This window comes from Somniosus microcephalus, unplaced genomic scaffold, assembly GCF_052327205.1.
Source record: "Somniosus microcephalus isolate GS21.2 unplaced genomic scaffold, FLI_Smic_1.0 scaffold82, whole genome shotgun sequence".
In the NCBI taxonomy this organism is placed as follows: domain Eukaryota; kingdom Metazoa; phylum Chordata; class Chondrichthyes; order Squaliformes; family Somniosidae; genus Somniosus; species Somniosus microcephalus.
Window position 1 is genome coordinate 65001 of NW_028225269.1, and position 20008 is coordinate 85008.

Sequence of the window (20008 nt, forward strand, 5' to 3'; positions counted from 1 at the left end):
CTGCTATTGACAAACATTCACTATGAGCCCTCTGACACCCACAGCTACCTAGAATACACTTCCTCCCACCTCGCTTCCTGTAAGGACGCTGGTCCATTCTCCCAGTTTTTCTGACGCTGCCATGTTCCATACTATTGTTTCCGACATGTCTTCCGTTTTCCTCAACTGAGTATTCTACTCTACTGTGGTTGACACGGCCCTTGACCGTGTCCATTCTATTTCCCGCACTTCTGCTCTCACCCCTTCCCCTCCCTCCTAGAACCACGATAGGATTCCCCTTGTCCTCACCTTTCACCCCACCAGCCTCCGCATTCAACGGATCATCCTCCGCCATTTCCATCACGTCCAGTGTGATCCCACCACCAAACACATCTTCCCCTCACCTCCCCTTTCAGCATTCCGAAGGGAACGCTCCCTCCGCGACACCCTGGTCCACTCCTCTATCACCCCTACCCCTTTCCACGGAACCTTCCCAGGCAAGCGCTGGAGATATTACACCTGCCCTTTTACCTCTTCCCTTTCCACTGTCCAGTGCCCAAAACACTCCTTCCAGGTAAAACAGCGATTTACTTGTACTTCCTGCAATCTAGTATACTGTATTCGCTGCTCACGATGCGGTCTCCTCTATATTGGGGAGACCGAATGCAGATTGGGTGACCGCTTTGTGGAACACCTGCTCAGTCCATAAGTGTGACCCCGAGCTTCTGGTCGCCTATCGCTTTAATTCTCTGCTCCACTCCCACTCTGATCCCACTTTTTTTTCTCGCATGACAGCTGTTCATGACTTTGCCATTGCCATTCACACCTCATCTAGATTCATCTTTTGTTTTTTAACTTGTCCCATTAAAATCTCCTTTTGCTTGCACCAACATCCCTTTTGTCTTTTAATCTCTCCTGTCTTCCACCCTCTCACAGACCTTCCCTTTTGTTCTTTCCTCCGCTCCCCCACCTTTCCCGGCCCCTACACTTGCTTAAAAATCTGTTACATCTGTAACTTTTTCCAGTTCTGATGAAGGGTCGTCGACCTGAAACAATGGCCCAGAAATTCGGGTCGAGGGCTTCCCGTGGGTGCAAGCCCCCGATCTGCACTTAGCTAGCACGCCGGCCATTGAGCTGTGGGCCCCTGTGGAATTCCGATCTGGGGCCTGGTCCAACTGCCGGCGCGCAGTGCTTGCGTATCCCAGGGGCGCAGTTAGTTCGAAGCGTCCCCTGGGATCACGTGGGCCATGGGAAGCCAATCGGAGCAGAGAATGCTCCATTCATAAGTCTGACAGGAAGTGCTGTCAAACTTAGAAATACTACGGGCCCTTTCTTACAAAACATCATTAAATCTTCAAATAATTTTTTTTTTTAATCACATTTTTTAAATAAACTATTGTGGCGGAGCCACCATAAGACTATGGACATTTGTATATAATTACTTTTTACAGCTTTGTTATACAGCCTGACAATGTACCTTTAAATGTATCTGTTACTATACTCAGACTTCTCTCCTATACTCTGCGTGATGATGTCACACTGTCCATCACGTGACTCCTCAACGGCAGGAAGAACGTGATGACGTCATGACGTCAGAGCTCGGAACCTGCTGGCAGCAGAGCTCGGAACCTGCTGGCAGCGGAGCTCGGAACCTGCTGGCAGCGGAGCTCGGAACCTGCTGGCAGCGGGGCTCGGAACCTGCTGGCAGCGGGGCTCGGAACCTGCTGGCAGCGGGGCTCGGAACCTGCTGGCAGCGGGGCTCGGAACCTGCTGGCAGCGGGGCTCGGAACCTGCTGGCAGCGGGGCTCGGAACCTGCTGGCAGCGGGGCTCGGAACCTGCTGGCAGCGGGGCTCGGAACCTGCTGGCAGCGGGGCTCGGAACCTGCTGGCAGCGGGGCTCGGAACCTGCTGGCAGCGGGGCTCGGAACCTGCTGGCAGCGGGGCTCGGAACCTTCTAGTTATTCCTGAGAGACTTCCAAGCAGACCAGACCTGTTTGTATCTGATCCTGTAGTTGATACCTAGCTTCGTTTGTTCATTAAAGTTAATTACTTTAATTCACTGAGTCGAACTCCACCTTTTGGTTTGGAACAACGGTTCCTACACTATAAATTAAATGAAATAACTATTTTAAACAATAATTTAAATTTTTGAAAAAAATAATGTTATTTTCTAACGGGGCTAAAAATAAACTTACCTTGCTTTAAAGTATTTAAAAATAATAAACCTGTGGAAAAAACATTTTAATTTTATTTAATTCACCACTTACCCTGCTTTTTACATTTCTAAATTCTGCAGGCTTACCCTCCAGGGAAAACCTGTATTAAAAAAAAACGAAGTTCGATGCGCACACGCAGCCTCTCCCGCGCATGCGTTCAACCTCTGAACCCCTGCTTTCAGGGGAACGGAAGTGCCGGTTTTCCGCGCATGCGCAGTGCATGCAGGAAACCGGCACTTCCATTGGGCCTACGGGTGAGTACCCTGTGCGTACTCACCCGTGGAGACCTGAATTTCTGTGCCATTAATAACTCTGTTTCTCTCTCTATAGATGCTGCCTGACCTGCTGGGTATTTCCAGCTTTTCCTTTTTTATTTCAGGATCTCCTTGTTATATAAAATCCTGGGGGGGTGGATTTTACAGCAGCAGTTAGTGTTTCACAAATAACTCACCCCGCGATATTATACCAATTAATACAATGCTCAGGGTAGAAAGTACAGGGAATCATCGCTTTATCATTTAATTCTGGGAAAATCTACCCATTCCCATAAAATCCGGGATTTAAGGAGCAGCAGAAATGAGACAAGTTTCTCCAAACATGACGGGGCCGGTCACTGAGCGCCAGGAGGGTAATTCTGATCTTCAGGGAATGAGACCGGACTGAAGGACATTTAAAGGCTTCACACAGACAGCACTTTATTTAATAAATACATTGGCTGACAGTCCCTGAATATATGGGCAGTTGGACAGAGTGAGATTCATTCCCAGTGAGTGGGGAATTTCGCAGGGGTCAGCAGGCGCGATCAGTGGCAGGTCGGTGGGAAAAATGGATTTTTCCACAGCGGGTCAGGACCCCGCTGTCAACCCGCCGCCACGCACCTTTCTCAAATGTCTGGTCTGTCAGCGCTGAGCAGACCCGACACGTAGCATTATGACCTTGTTAACAAAGGATTAACTACTATTTTCAGCTCACCTTCAGAGTTTACCAAGTCGCCCATGTGGTCCACGCTGCTCGGGGATCACGTCAGGTAAGCTGGGCGGGAGTTGAAAGGCCATGGAACCATTTCATTATTTGACAGCTGGAAATGTGCTATAAAAGCTCCCATCTCACAGCTGTTCACTTTCCAAACTCAGAAGCTGTTGCTCACTGCATTTAGAAGACAGATTGAGCTTTATGTAGGTTGCAAGTGTTTGGAGCAAACTCTCAATCCAGTGTCCCCTCAATGGAACAACCTCTCTCACCATTGACAGATTGCTTCTGACATCTCAAGTTCACCTACCATCTATTACATCAGCATGGGTGCGGTTTATACTGTCTCACCTTGGGCCTCAGAGTCCCACCACCATCAGCCCCAACACCTGCAACACCAGCAGTACCAACAACGCCAACCTTCACCGTAACTCCTGATGCTGCACAGCACAGAGGGCATCAACACCCGACCACATTGCTGACCAGGACGCCAGAGATGCCTCACCATGGGCAGAGTTTCTTCACTTGATGCTGCACGCCCTGGATGACACATGATGTGCCAGGTTGGCACCAGCCCACAGCAACAACACAAAGCATCCCTACAATGTCCAAACCATTCCTGTCACACTCATTAGTATTGCGAGGACTTCTGTTATGTCTCGCAATTCACCGCAACTCACTAAGCCTCATCCAAACATGCACACAAGTATGTCTAAGAACGGAAAGTGTTGGAAAAAAAAGATTTCAATGTTTGACACCACATTAACAGAAACTTCACATGAACATTGGGTAAAACACACAATTGCCTATCCTTGTGTGTTGTTAGTTGGTATGATTGGACTAGGATGTGTATGAGTGTGAGGGGTGGTTAGTGAGATGGGGATGTGATAATATAGATAGAGAGGGATGGGTGGAGGTGCAAGGTAAGTTGGTCTGAGTAAGAATGTGCAGGACTAGGGTAGGGAAGGCAGAGTGAAGGGGATGTGATGAGTGACACAGCAGGATGAGGTTGAGTGTGGCTTTGCAGTAACATTTTGTGATCTACTGAGATCATTGAAAGGTTTGCGCCACTGCAGGCTGGTCCTCCTGACGAAATTCCTGCTTGAGCCCCACTGTGCAACGTGCAACCAGGCTGTGCTGGACTTTTCTACCCAATGGAAGTGACGAGAACCTCCCTGCAGGCTGTGGCTCCCTCCATAAGCATATAGAGGGAGTTATGGGAGATCCTGGGTGCAGCCCTGCTCCTCTGTGCTGATGTCAGTGTTTGTAGCACCTCAATACTGTAGAACACTGACATCACAATGGTCAAACTCAATGTGTGAGTCATCAAATGAGGTCATCAAACCCGCTTCCCCCAATTCTCCAGAGCGAGGCCGCAACACCCGACCCGACGCGCCCCCACCCCAACCCCGGCCTCACCCGACCCACCCCCGCCCGACCTGCCACCGATCCTGGCCCCACCCGACCCACCACCGGCCCCGACCCGACCCGACCCACCACCGGCCCCGACCCGGCCTCACCCGACCCGACCCCAACCGACCTGCCACCGACCCCCCGGACCCGCCCCACCCGACCCGCCCCACCCCGACCTGCCACCACCCCGACCCGCCACCGACCCTGGCCCCAACCGACCCTGGCCCCAACCGACCCACCCCGACCCGGGTCTCACGCGACCCGCCCCCGCCCGACCTGCCACCCACCCGACCCGACCCGCCGCCGACCTTGGCCCCAACCGACCCACCCCTGCCACCGACCCCGACCCTGGCCCCAACCGACCCACCCCGACCTGCCACCGACCCTGGCCCCAACCGACCCACCCCGACCCCGGCCTCACCTGACCCCCGCCCGACCCGCCCCCGCCCGACCTGCCACCGACCCACCCGACCCACCCCAACCCCGGCCTCACCCGACCCGCCCCCGCCCAACCTGCCACCGACCCGCCCGACCTGCCACCGACCCCAACCCGGCCTCACCCGACCTGCCTCCGGCCCCGACCCACCACCGACCCCGGCCCCACCTGACCTGCCCCCGCCCGACCTGCCACCGACCCCAACCCAGCCAACCCGACACCGACCCCGGCCTCACCCGACCTGCCCCCAACCCGCCACTGACCCTGGCCCCACCCGACCCCGACTCCACCTGACCCGCCACCGTCCCTGGCCCCACCCGACCTGCCACTGACCTCGGCCCGACCCTGGCCCCACCCGACCCGCCACCAACCGACCTGACACTGACCTAGGCCCCCCCCGCCCGAGCTGCCACCGACCCCGCCCGACCCCCCCACCCGACCCTGGCCCCACCCAACCTGCCTCGGCCCCACCCGACCCCCCCCCCCCCGGCCCGCCACCGACCCTGGCCCCACCCAACCTGCCTCGGACCCCCCCCCCCCCGCCCCTGGCCCCACTCAACCCGCCCCACCCCGACCTGCCACCGACCCCGACCCGCCACCGACTCTGGCCCCAACCGACCCGCCCCGACCCCGGCCTCACCCGACCTGCCCCCGACCCGCCACCAACCCCAGCCTCACCCGACCCGCCCCCGCCCGACTTGCCACCGACCCCGGCCTCACCCGACCCGCCACCGACCCTGGCCCCAACCGACCCACCCCAACCCTGGCCTCACCCGACCCAACCCTGGCCTCACCCGACCCAACCCCGCCCCCGCCCAACCCACCCCGACCCCGGCTTCACCAACCTTCCCCTGCCCGACCTGTCACCGACGCCTACCCGACACCGACCCCGGTCTCAACCGACCTGCCTCGGCCCCACCTGCCCCCGACCCCACTTGGCCCGCCACCGACCCTGGCCCCACCCGACCTGCCCCCCCCGACCCATGCCCCGCCCGACCTGCCACCGACCTCGGCTCGACCCCACCCGACCCGCCACCGACCCTGTCCCCACCCGACCCGGCCCCGCCCGACCCTGGCCTCACCTGACCCGCTCCCGCCAGAGCTGCCACCGACCTCGGCCCCGGCCACCGACCCTGTCCCCACCCGACCTGCACCCACCCCCACCCAACCCACCACCGACCCCGGCCCCGACCCCAATCCACACCCGACACTCCCAGGGTGGAAATCGCGGGGTGAAACCGGGTTATTAATGTCCTGAAGTGCTTTCAGTGATTGCTGTAACATCAGAGAGTGAAAAATATATCAGATCCGGGCTTTGATTCACTTTGTTTCTCTCTGTTTGTGTTTAGACTGAATTACAATAAACTGGGAGATTCAGGAGTGAAACTATTGTCTGCGGCTTTGAGGAACCCGGACTGTAAAATACAGAAACTGGAGTAAGTACCAGACTCTGTGAGATTGTGTTTATAATAACTGGATGTCTGACACTGAACATTATTATTAGTATCAGTAATAGTGTTATTAATAAACACTGGGGATTGACTCTGATTCCTGTTGTTTCTCTCTCTCTCGTTCCCAGGCTGTGGGGTAACGATCTCACAGATTCTTGTGCCGAGGATCTCGCCTCCGCTCTCAGTACAAACCGGGCACTGACGGATCTGGACCTGAGTCACAATAAACTGGGAGATTCAGGAATGAAACGATTGTCTGCGGCTCTGAGGAACCCGGACTGTAAAATACAGACACTGCGGTAAGTACCAGACTGTGTGAGATTGTGTTTATAATAACTGGATGTCTGACACTGAACATTATTATTAGTATCAGTAATAGTGTTACTCATAAACTCTGGGGATTTACTGTGATTCCTGTTATTTCTCTCTCGGATCCCCAGTCTACAGGCTGTCGGTCTCACAGATTCTTGTGCCGAGGATCTCGTCTCCGCTCTCAGTACAAACCGCTCACTGACGGATCTGGACCTGGGTGATAATAAACTGGGAGATTCAGGAGTGAAACTACTGTCTGCGGCTCTGAGGAACCCGGACTGTAAAATACAGAAACTGGCGTAAGTACCAGACTCTGTGAGATTGTGTTTATAATAACTGGATGTCTGACACTGAACATTATTATCAGTAACAGTGTTATTAATAAACTCTGGGGATTTACTCTGATTCCTGTTATTCCTCTCTCTCATCCCCAGGCTGTATGCTGTCGGTCTCACAGATTCTTTTACCGAGGATCTCGTCTCCGCTCTCAGTACAAACCGGGCACTGACGGATCTGAACCTGGGATCAAACTCCTTCACAGACCGATCTGTCCCCGCTCTCCGCCGCCTCATACTGACCTGCAGGAATCTGGAGGTGATCGAGTGAGTGTTTGGCCCAGAAATTCGGGTCTCCACGGGTGAGTACGCACGGGGTACTCACCCGTAAGCCCAATGGAAGTGCCGGTTTCCTGCATGCACTGCGCATGCGCGGGAAACCGACACATCCGTTCCCCTGAAAGAAGGGGTTAAGAGGGGGAACGCATGCGCAGGAGAGGTGGCACGTGCGCATCGAACTTCGTTTTTTTTACAGGTTTTCCCAGGAGGGTAAGTCCCCAGAAGTTAGACATGTAAAAAGCAGGCGTTCGGCCTGCTTTTTACAAGGTAAGTGGTGAATTAATTAAAATTAAAACATTTTTTCCACAGGTTTATTATTTTTAAATACTTTAAAGCAAGGTAAGTTTATTTTTAGCCCCATTAGAAAATTTATATTATTGTTTAAAATAGTTATTTCATTTAATTTATAGTTTATTTAAAAAATGTGATTTAAAAAAAAATTTATTTGAAGATTTAGTGCTGCTTTTGGGCCGTAGTATTTATAAGTTTTGACAGCTCTTCCTGTCAATCTTATGAATGGAGCATTCCCTGCTCCGATTTGCTCCCCATGGCCCACGTGATCCCAGGGGCCGCATCGAACTAACTGCGCCCCTGGGATACGCAAGCACTGCGCGCCGGCAGCTGGACCAGGCCCCGGATCGGAATTCCACGGGGCCCTACAGCTCAACGGCTGGCGCACTAGGTTAAGTGCAGGTCAGGGGCTTGCACCTGCGGGAAGCCCCCAACCCGAATATCTGGATGTTTAATGTAATAAATAAAATATCAATGGGATTCAGTCACTTTTCTGGGTAATATTTGTCTGTAATTATTATTGATTTATTAACCCCAGTCTCGCGGTTATTTACACTGATGTTCAATCTGTTTATTTCCTCTTTAATCTTTAATCTGTTTCAGGCTGTGGGAGAATCAGTTCAGTTTAAGCGGAAAGAAACAGCTGGAGTTACTGCAGGAAACAAGACCTGGATTGAGTGTGGAAGTGTGAGAGCGCACGTCATCTCCCATTGTGAGGTCAGAGTCCCAGACACAGGATCACGTGACTCAGCCGCTTCCAGGCTGCACCCCTTTAAAAATGGATGTGTGAGTGTGAGTTTCTGCAAATTGCAGAGTCTGTCTGAGTGTGTGAGTCATGTTACTGTAAATTTTACTTCAATGTGGGTGGGAGAGAGACTGAGTGGGAGACAGACAGACAGACAGTGAGTGAGAGCGAGAGAGACATGAAATCAAAAAGCACGTTGCAGAATAGAAAGCCTGTTTCTGTAGGCCACAAAGTGAAAAGATAAGATACTGAAAAGTGACTTTCTGCTTTTAATCTTCCAACACAGCAGTCATCCCTCTGCAGGCTGGCCAGGCTGCGAGTGTGTGTGACAGAGAGAGAGAGAGAGGGCAAAAACTGGTGTTTGTGTGAGATGTGGTCTGCTGTCTTATTACCTGCTGTTGTATTAAACCCTATTGATTTCATTCTGGCCTAGTCCACATGTAATGCTGTTGTGTATCACTTTATTGCACTTTATTTCATTTCACTTCACTTCAAGACAGACAGTCAGTCAGTGAGATACTGAAAAATGTCTTTGTCGACTGTCTGACAATAAAAGCTGCTCTGCGATCTTTGCATTCTTTTTATTCCACTCTACTCAAATCAAGACAAGGCAGGCAGGCAATGAGAGAGACACACGAAATTAAGACAACATGCAGAATAGAAATCAAAACAGAAAATGCTGGAAATGATCAGCAGGTCAGGCAGCATCTGTGGAGAGAGGGAGAAGCATAGTTAACGTTTCAGTTTGATGACCTGTTGTCAGAACTTGCCAGAATCTGAGGGAAGGTCATCGAGCTGAATTAACTCTGTTTCTCTTTCTCTCTCCACAGATGCTGCCTGACCTGCTGAGTATTTGTAGCATTTTCTGTTATAATTTCAGATTTCCAGCATCCGCAGTATTTTGCTTTTGATGCAGAATAGAAAGCCTAATTCTGTAGGCCGCAAAATGAAAAGATAAGATACTGAAAAGTGTTTTTTTGCATTTAAACTGCCAAACACAGCAGAGCAATGAGAGAAATCAACTTTCTTTCATTACTGACAGTGTGTGGCAATTTTGCAGGCTGGCCTGTGTTTGTGTATGTGTGTGTGAGAGGGAGAGACAGAGAGCAAAAGCTGGTGTGTATGCAAGGCTTGTCTGTGTTCAGGTTATCTGGCGTGTTATTGGTACTGCATCTCATGTCTGAAAAAACAGAATGTATACACCATTAGTTCATACTGATTTCATCCCAGACCGCACTGCTGTGGGATCTTACTTTGCCTTTCTTTCAAGACTTGTAAAAATCAAAGCTACACATATACAACAAGCCATTTGATTTTTTTCTGGGCTGGACTTTATCAGGGAATGTTTGTGGGAAGTGTCAGAGCATATCCTGCTGTGGGACCTTGCTCTCCCTTTAATTCCCAACCCAACAATGACACGACAAGACTTTTGTAAAAACAAAGTGTATATATATATTTTATTATTTTCAGAATAATCCATTGGATGTTTTTCTGGACTGGGCTCTATTGGGGAAGGTTTCTGGAGTGTTTTCAGAGCAAAAGCTGCTGTGGGATCTTTCCATTCATTTTATCCCACTCCACTCAAATCACAGAATGCAGACATTTCATTTACAGAAGTAAAGTACATATGTTATTATTTATTCTTGATTGCATTTTCTTCTTTTCACCCTCCCTCCGTGCCCATCTCCTGGGGCGTCAATCACCCCCTACATGCATTTTCACCCCCTCCAATCCCCCAGCCCCTTTTGGTCCTGAGCTCCACACTCACTCACACACACACACAGGAGCCAAGCTGGCGAGCTGCAGCCGCCATTCCTTCCTACCTGCACCTTGTGCTGCCTGCCTGGGTATGTGTGAACAGCAGCACAGCCTGTGAGCGGCTCCAGACAATGGCACAAAGCAGCGGGGTGGGACCCCATCCTGCAACACAAGTGGTGCCCATTTAGAATCAGAGTCCACCGCAAAGCGCAATTACACTGCAAAGTGATACTGCATTGCAAAGGACTATTATATTGCAAAGTGCTATTCAATTGCAAAGTACTATTATATTGAAAAGATCTATTCCATTGTAAAGTACTATTCCATTGCAAAGGACAATAATACAATTATATAAATTTACCGCATAGAAGGAGGCCATTCGGCCCATCGGGCCCCTGCCAGCTCTCTGCAAAAGAACTTCAACTGGACCCACTCCCCTTCCCTCTCCCCGTAGCCCTGAGAATTTTTCCTTCACGTACTTATCCAATTCCCTTTTGAAAGCCACGATTGAATCTGCCTCCACCACCTTTTCAGGCAGGGCATTCCAGTTCATAACCACTCGTTGCATAATTTATTTTCCTCATGTCATCTTTGGTCCTTCTGCCAATCACCTTAAAGCTGTGTCCTCTGGTTCTCGACCCTTCCGCCAATGGAAACAGTTTCCCTCTACTCTGACTATACACCTCATGATTTTGAACATCTCTATCAAATCTCCTCTCAAACTTCACTGCTCTAAGGAGAACAACCCCAGCTTCTCCAGTCTATCCATATAACTGAAGTCCCACATACCTGGAACCATTCTTGTAAATATTTTCTGCATCTTCACTGAGGCCTTCACATCCTTCCTAAAGTTCGGTGCCATAAATTGGACACACTGCTGCAGTTGAGACCGAAACAGTGTTTTGTAAATGTTCACATAACTTCTGTGCTTTTCTACTCTATGCCTCTATTTATGAAGCCCAGGATCCTGCTTTCTCAACCTACCCTGCCACCTTCAACCATTTGTGCACATATACCCCCAGGTCGCTCTGTTCATGCACCCCCTTTAGAATTGTACCCTTTAGTTTTTATTGCCTCTTTTCATTCTTCCTACCGAAATGTATCACTCGCATATTTCTGCGTTAAATTTCATCTGCCAGGTGTCCATCGATTCACTCAGCCTGTCTATGTCTTCTTGAAGCCTATCACTATCCTCCTCACTGTTCACTATACTTCCAAGTTTTATGTCAGCTGCAAATTTTGAAATTGTGCCCTGTACACCCAAGTCTAAGTCATTGATATATATCAAGAAAAGCAGTGGTCCTGGTACCGGCCCCTGGGGAACACCACTGCATACTTTCCTCCAGTCCGCAAAACAACCGTTCACCACTACTCTCTGTGTACTGTCACTTAGCCAATTTCGTACCATGCTGCCACTGTCCCTTTTATTCCATGGGCTTCAACATTCCTGGCAATCCTATTATCTGGCACTTTATCAAATGTCTTTTGGAAGTCCATGTACACCACATCAACTGCATTGCCCTCATCAACCCTCTCTGTTACTTCATCAAAAAACTAATCACATTAGTTAAACATGATTTGCCTTTGCTAAATCCGTGCTGGCTTTCCCTAGTTAATCCACACTTGTCCAAGTGACTGTTACTTATGTCCTGGATTATCATTTCTAAAAGCTTCCCCACTATCGGGTTTAAATTGGGTGGTCTGTAGTTGCAGGGTTTATCCTTCCAGCCTTTTTGGAACAAGGGTGTAACATGTGCAATTCTCCTTTCCTCTGGCATCACCCCTGTATCTAAAGAGAATTGGAAGATTATGGCCAGTACCTCCGCAATTTCCACCATTACCTCCCTCAGTATCCTAGGATGCATCCCATCCCGCCCTGGTGACTTATCTACTTTAAGTTCTGCCTGCCATTTTACTGCCTCTTTATCAATTTTTATCCCATCCAGTTTCTCATCTACCTCCTCTTTCACTATGACTTTGGCAGCATTTCTTCCTTGGTAAAGACAGATGCAAAGAATTCATTTGGTACCTCAGCTATGCCCTCTGCTTCCATGCGTAGGTCTCCCTTTTGGTCCCTAATCAGCCCCACCCCTTCTCTTACCACCTGTTCATTATTTATATGCCTATATAAGACTTTTGGATTCCATTTTATGTTAGCTGCCAGTCTATTCTCATAATCCCTTTGCCACTCTTATTTACTTTTTCACTTCTTCTCTGAACTTTCTATCTTCAGCCTGGTTCTCACTTGCATTTTCAACTAGACATCTGTCACACTCCCACTCTTTCTGCTTCATCTTATTCTCTATCTCTTTCATCATTCAGGGAACTCTGGCTTTGGTTGTCCTACCTTTCCCCCTTGTGGGAAAGAACCTCGACAGTACCCAAACCATCTCCTCTTTAAAGGCAGCCCCTTGTTCAATTGCAGTTTTGCCTGCCAATCTTTGATTCCAATTTACCCGGGCCAGATCAGTTCTCAACGCACTGAAATTGGCCTTCCTCCAAATAAGTATTTTTACTCTAGATTGCTCCCTGTCCTTTTCTATAGCTAATCTAAACCTTTTCATTCTATGAACACTGTTCCCAAAATGTTCCCCTACAGACATTGCTCCACTTGACCCACCTAAACAAGATTTAGCAATGTCCCCTTCCTCATTGGGCCGGAAACATACTAATCAAGAAAGTTCTCCTGAACACACTTCAGTAATTGGTTCCCCTCTCTGCCCTTTACACGATCACTATCCCAGTCTATATTAGGACATTTGAAGACCCCTATTTCGGTTCTCTATTTCTAATTGAAAAGTTGTTGTGTTCCTCTTTCTTCCCCTATTCTCTATTTCGAAATAAACAGTTACTTTGATCCGCTAAATTTCCCAGTCCTCTATTTCTATTTAAACAGCTGTTGTTTTCCCATAATGGTCCTGTCCGCTATATCTAACTAAACAGTTACCGTGTTTCCCTTACTTCCCCTGTTCTCTGTTTCTAATTAAACAGTTACTGTGTTCCCCTTACTCCCCCTGTTCACTGTTTCTAATTAAACAGTTATTCTGTTCCCCTTACTTCCCCTGTTCACTGTTTCTAATTAAACAGTTACTGTGTTCCCGTTACTCCCCCTATTCACTGTTTCTAATTAAACAGTTACTGTGTTCCCCTTACTCCCCCTGTTCACTGTTTCTAATTAAACAGTTACCGTGTTCCCCTTACTCCCCCTGTTCACTGTTTCTAATTAAACAGTTACTGTGTTCCCCTTACTCCCCCTGTTCACTGTTTCTAATTAAACAGTTACTGTGTTCCCCTTACTCCCCCTGTTCACTGTTTCCAATTAAACAGTTACTGTGTTCCCCTTACTCCCCCTGTTCACTGTTTCTAATTAAACAGTTACTGTGTTCCCCTTACTCCCCTGTTCACTGTTTCTAATTAAACAGTTACTGTGTTCCCCTTACTTCCCCTGTTCACTGTTTCTAATTAAACAGTTACTGTGTTCCCCTTACTCCCCCTGTTCTCTGTTTCTAATTACAGTTACTGTGTTCCCCTTACTCCCCTGTTCACTGTTTCTAATTAAACAGTTACTGTGTTCCCCTTACTTCCCCTGTTCACTGTTTCTAATTAAACAGCTTAAACAGTTACTGTGTTCCCCTTACTCCCCCTGTTCACTGTTTCTAATTAAACAGTTACTGTGTTCCCCTTACTCCCCCTGTTCACTGTTTCTAATTAAACAGTTACTGTGTTCCCCTTACTCCCCTGTTCACTGTTTCTAATTAAACAGTTACTGTGTTCCCCTTACTCCCCCTGTTCTCTGTTTCTAATTAAACAGTTACTGTGTTCCCCTTACTCCCCCTGTTCGCTGTTTCTAATTAAACAGTGACTGTGTTCCCCTTACTCCCCCTGTTCACTGTTTCTAATTAAACAGTTACTGTGTTCCCCTTACTCCCCCTGTTCTCTGTTTCTAATTAAACAGTTACTGTGTTCCCCTTACTCCCCTGTTCATTGTTTCTAATTAAACAGTTACTGTGTTCCCCTTACTCCCCCTGTTCTCTGTTTCTAATTAAACAGTTACTGGGTCATTCTACAGAAACGGTGGCATTCCTGTCTCTCACCTTTGCAGCAAGCGAATACTTTAAATGAACTTAATGATCACATGTAATATATATTTTTGATAAATATACACTGTTCTTTTAATAAAATATATTTGAGTCATGTAATTAGCAATGCTTGTTTTTTATAATTTATGTAAAATACCAAGTGCAAGCAATTTGCTTGTCACTCAGATCATGTATGGAAGTTTAGAGACATATTCTGAGTTTAAATATATATTTTTCTCCTACTTTAAATGTCATTAAGTAAACACAAATGTCACATGTATGGAATGGAAACCTAAAAAAACTATAATACCAACTAAATATTATAAATAATATAACAGTAATAGCAGTAACCCCATGTTATGTCATTGGTGTTACTGCTTCACAAAACACACTATTTTGAAAAAAATGCAGTGACTTTTGGAAGTACTTCCTGGTTCAAGAGGTCATTGGAGGAAGTGCAATCAACAGAGGCACATGGTGAGTCTGCTGTCTCTCCATTTGTTATAAATTTGATGATTTATTTGATAATTTTACGCGAGGCTTTTAAGTATGTCATTGGTGTTAGTCATTTCATTGGAAGGGAAATGAGAAATTGATAATAGAAATTGATTAAATGAGATATTTGAATGATTTTAATATGATTGAAGACATGTGGTCTGAGGTACTGTGGCATCCATTTTGAAAAAAACATTTTTTCTGCAAATTGTCATTGGTGCTACTGTCATTGGTGTTACTACTCCTCCTGGTAACACCAATGACAATCAGTAAAAGCAGTGACGTTTTTGTGTAAATGAGCTTTTATAAAAGCTTCAACAAAAGTTATTAGGGCAAAATAGCACATATTGTTTCATTTTCATAACTTCCTATTATTGTTGTTCCTTTTGTCAGGTATGGCGAAATTGAGTGCAGCTGAGAAGCAGAGGCTTTACAGACAGCGCAGGGATGCAGACCCTACACGTAGAGCAGAGTACTTAGAAAAAAGGCGTCAGGGTTATGCCAATGATATAGCAACAAAAAAAAAGAAAGAAAATAAATGATCTCAGTGAAAGGGCAAAGAGAGGTCAGCGCAAGGCATGGCGAGTCAACCAGGCAAGACACAGGCAAGATATGAGAGCAGGAGAGACAGTCTTGACCCCCCCCATCATCTCCAGAGAGTTCACCCAGCATCTCAAGGTAGAACTGAACATGATTGGATTACTATTCTGACATATTATACCAATATATTTGACAGACAGCTACGACAAGGGAGGAGAGCGCACAGGAGAGATGCACAAAGGAGCCCGAGGAAAATTCAGAAGTTGGAAGATAAGCTTGAGGAAAGCGAACGACAATGCAACATGTACAAGAAACGTTATTTCCGTCTGCGGGGTAGAGTTGCAAATTCCGAAAGCCCAGGAACGAAGACAAAAGATCCTCCAAGGTTACACAGTCCACCCTCCAGTCAAGAAAGCTCTGAAATTCCACTTTGCTCTTGTGGGAGATTTAAAGGAAAAGTACAATGCAGCCAAAGAAACAAAATCCAAACAGGTTTTTGCAAACATACTGACTGGAAAGCTGATCAGAGAATACAAATTCCAGCTGCTGTGCCAGAAGAGCATTGGCTTCTCATACAAAGCTTGGAGAAAACCAAAGATCAGCTCTCGAGAAACCACCACAAACAAGAGGAAGACTGTGAGACAGTTCTACCACAGAGATGATGTCAGCAGACTGACCACAGGAAAGAAAAATACAATCACTCTCCAGAAGGTGAAGAAACAGAGGAGGTTACTCTGTGACTCCCTGCTCAACCTCCACAAGAGATTTGTTGCTGAGCATGGGGAACAGATTTCTTACGCCTTCTTCTACAGGCAGAGACCCTTTTGGGTTGTGACACCAAATGAGCGGGACAGAGAAACATGTCATAGAAACATAGAAGATAGGAGCAGGAGTTGGCCATTCGGCCCTTCGAGCCTGCTCCGCCATTCAACGAGAGCATGTCCGCGCAAGACTCATGAAAATCTTCAGTTTATGGCAGATACACTGTACAAACTTGGCTAACAGCACTGTGATAAAAATGATAACTTCCGGGAAGTTATGTCATCACTTCCTGTGAACTATGAACTGTGTACATACCTCACTTCCTGTCATATGTCACTTCCTGTTGGACTGGTATAAATACAGGTCTGTTCAGTATTGTAAGAGGCTTCTACCAGAGGCATGGTAAAGACCTCTCTTGTGTATATAGTGTGTTTATAAGTTACTTAAAGCTTACTTTAAAGTTACTTGATGGTAAGTCTCCTTTTTCTTACATCAAGCACCATCTGCAACAACTCAAAGTCATGTGCCTAGGGTGAATGCCAAGAATGTGAACGCACCACATATCCCCTCACCGAATCAACATCAAATACACTGGTAACTTTAACCCAGTGGCGTCTGGAGAAGATTGACCATTCCAAACCAGGTGAAGAGTCTGAGAAGAGAAGAACAATCATTGTCAAGAAAGATGTGCCAATAGCAGAGGATGAGCTTGCTACTCATTTTCAAGATAGGCTCTTTAAGTTCCGCAGACACATCTTCAACATCCGTTGGCAGTACAATGCTTACAGAAATCTAAGAGAGAACCTGACCTCCCAAGGACTGCCTTATACACATAGATTTTAGTGAAAACTACACTTGCAAGTAAGCAAATGAAATCCAGTCTGTGCACTTTGGGGGGTCACATCAACAAGTGACCCTCCACACTGGTGTTCTCTATGTGCAGGACCAGCCCCCCATGCCTTTTAGTACGATCTCCCCAAGTAGAAGGCACGACCCAGTGGCTATATGGGCTCATCTTGACCCCATCCTGGAGATGGTGAAAAATCAGTGCCCTGAAGTCCAGAACCTTCATTTCTTTAGTGATGGCCCTGCCACCCAATACAAGCAGAAGGGCAATTTCTACATGATTTGCTCAGAACCTCAACAGAAGAGCTTCCCCAAAACCACTTGGAACTTCTTCGAGGCACGCCATGGGAAGTGTGCTCCGGATGGGGTGGGGGGTGCATTAAAGAGGTCAGCCGACATCTTGGTCTGTCAGGGATGGGATATCGCAGATGCACTCTCTTCCTTCCAGGAGTTAAAGGACTCTGGAACGCAGGTGAAACTGTTCTATGTAAGCGAGGAAGATGTTGAGACTAAGGCACAGAATATGCTGGAGGTGCCTCTTGTGGCAATAAAGGGGACCATGAAAATGCATCGAGTTTTGAGCATCACACCTGGCATCTTCAAATACAGAGACATCAGTTGTTTCTGCCACGCAGCAGAGGGCGTGTGTGTTTGCCCATGTTACAGTCTCCAAGAAATCATTGTAGGAGCTGTGCCGCCTACAGAGTGTGACCACTCTGCTCCACAACAACCACACCGACCTGATGTCATTGAGACTCACCATAGCGGGCAGTGGTGTATTGTGAGGTATGATGACCAGCCATACCCTGGCATTATACTGGAGGTGGAAGAGCACAACATAAAAGTCAAGTGCATGCACAGGAATGGCGTGAACAGGTTTTTCTGGCCAAGCCCAAGAGATGATGTAAACTGGTATGGGGACGACCAGATAATGTGTTTCATGCCAGAGCCAGTTCCTGTGAACAAACGATCAGTTCAGGTTGACCAGAAGATCTGGACATATTTGAAGGGGCAGCTGGATGTGTGACCACAAGTGAAAAACCAGTTGCTGGAAGCCTAAAGTTGATGTAAAGACAGATTACTTTGTTTACTTGTGTTCTAATGAGTATGTTTTATATCTGGCTCAATCAGGATAGAACTAGGCTACATGTTTTATGAGTTTCTATGAAAATGGTGATGTTGACTACGATGTTGATGACAATGTTCAGACACAATCATTCTTGGTCTTAATGTGCTCTCTTTAATGTGCTCCTCTTTGGTCTTAAAGTGCTTTGGCTAAGATTTTTATGTTATTACTCAAATTATATGAATCTCTCAGTGCTGTAAATGAGTTAACTGAAAAAAATGGCACATTAGTTTGATGAAATGTAATAAATTCATTGAGTTTGAAATAGTCTGGGGTAAAGTCATTGGTGTTGTATTATGTCACTGGTGTTACTGCATGTTTTTTTTCAGTGATATGATATCAAAGGTGTCATTTTTGACTTTATAATAATTTTGTGTTTGTTGCTTTATTCATGAGTTAGCAGTTTAAGGATAGTATTCAATTTTGATGACTGTCCTTCAGTTATTGTTGATATAGCAAAAACATGATGGCGCAAATGAAAAAATGTCACACAATGTAACTTTACACATACCTGATTATAATAAATAAATAAATCAAAACTTTTTCTTTAAATTATCAGCCTCCTCTGTCTTTCAGTATATGTGCAGATTGAATTGAGAAATAGCATTCTGATCAGCTTTTAATTTTGTTTAAGGTATAAGTAACACCAATGACAAAAAGACGGCACAAGAATTCTTTGAGTGAATGTATAAAAATAATTAAAATACATTAAGCTTTCATTTTTGTGGATTGATAAAGTTAAGTGGTTAATTGATATTGTACAATAAGTTTTGATTATGTAAAATGAAATACATTTCAAGACATCTTGCAATTCCAAATGCCACCGTTTCTGTAGAACAACCCGGTCCCAGTACAGCATTATTCCTCGGTCCCAGCACAGCACAACCCGCGGTCCCATTTTATCACAATCACTGGTTCGGTACAGCGCAATTCCCAGTCCCAGTATAGCACAATCCCCCGTCTCAGTACAGCACAATCCCCGGTCCCTGTACAGCACAATCCCCAGTCCCAGTTTCACACACTCCCGGGTACCAATACAGCACATTTTCCACTCCTCATACTAGGACACCGCTGGGAGTGACTGATTTAACTGAACTGCAGTAGACACCTGCAGCAGAATTGAATTGGTTAGACTTTGCAGCTTCAGATATCTATTAAAGGGTTATACTTTCTCTATATCGATTGATCTAGTGTTAACTCATAATCACGAAAGCATGTTAAATTCTCATCAACAAAAAATCGCTGGAAAAGTGTCATTTGTCGATCTCTGTTGTTAATTGTGCCGAAGCTCAAATATTGCTGTTGGCATCAATAGTGCAGCAAACCTTGAGACTCTCTTGGTTATTTTTAAAACGTTTGATTTTAAGGACTGTATCAAATAGCTTCATAGCCGGAGTGCTGTATTGGTTAATACAAGGAGTGTTAAGTGGGATATTACCCGGTGTGTTAAATGTGTTAATACGCACCTTGCAATAGCGGACTGGGGAAAGTAAATGAGACAGATTCAATGTTTCGAAAATAATTCCCCAGAATGTCATAAAGGAGCTCAGAAGTGAAACCTGTCCTGGTCCTTTCAGCAACCCCGTTCTTCATCCCAGTGACGTGTAATTCAGCACTGAAAGGAAGGAACAGTGGAGACTGCAGGGATTAACATTAGTATCGAGGATTAGTACTTAGGTAAGGATCTCAGGTGCAAGATCAAAAAACTGCAATAAGCAAAGCGGTATTATAGAAGTGTGACATTTTTTGCCGACTTCCTTCAACTGGAGTAACATTCTGGACCCGGAAACATCACGCGATAGCAGGTTGGTGATTGTTTGGGGTCCCATGCACCTTCTGCACTTATCCTTCTCAGTAGAGCTTATAGGTTTGTGAGGTGCTTTCGAAGAAGCCTTGGTGAGGTGCATAAGTGTATCTTGTAGATGGTACACGCTGCAGATATTGTGCGACGGTGGTGGAGGGAGCGAATCTTTAAG

General features: G+C 46.7%; 1 protein-coding gene across 14 annotated transcripts in view; it reads left to right on the forward strand.

Annotated features, from left to right (window-relative positions):
* LOC147083112 (NACHT, LRR and PYD domains-containing protein 3-like) overlaps nt 1-18584 on the forward strand; it is an 82589-nt gene extending 64005 nt beyond the window's left edge. For 4 of the 14 annotated variants that reach the window (XM_085980252.1, XM_085980251.1, XM_085980250.1 and 1 more), the window contains 5 exons: nt 6363-6449; nt 6593-6763; nt 6905-7075; nt 7211-7378; nt 8285-8993. In XM_085980252.1, the coding sequence (XP_085836378.1) occupies nt 6363-6449; nt 6593-6763; nt 6905-7075; nt 7211-7378; nt 8285-8372 (685 nt within the window). In that variant the 3' untranslated portion in view covers nt 8373-8993. The other 10 variants (XR_015075983.1, XR_015075984.1, XR_015075981.1 and 7 more) reach the window with 10 other exon arrangements.
* Nucleotides 18585-20008: the final 1424 nt, after the last annotated feature.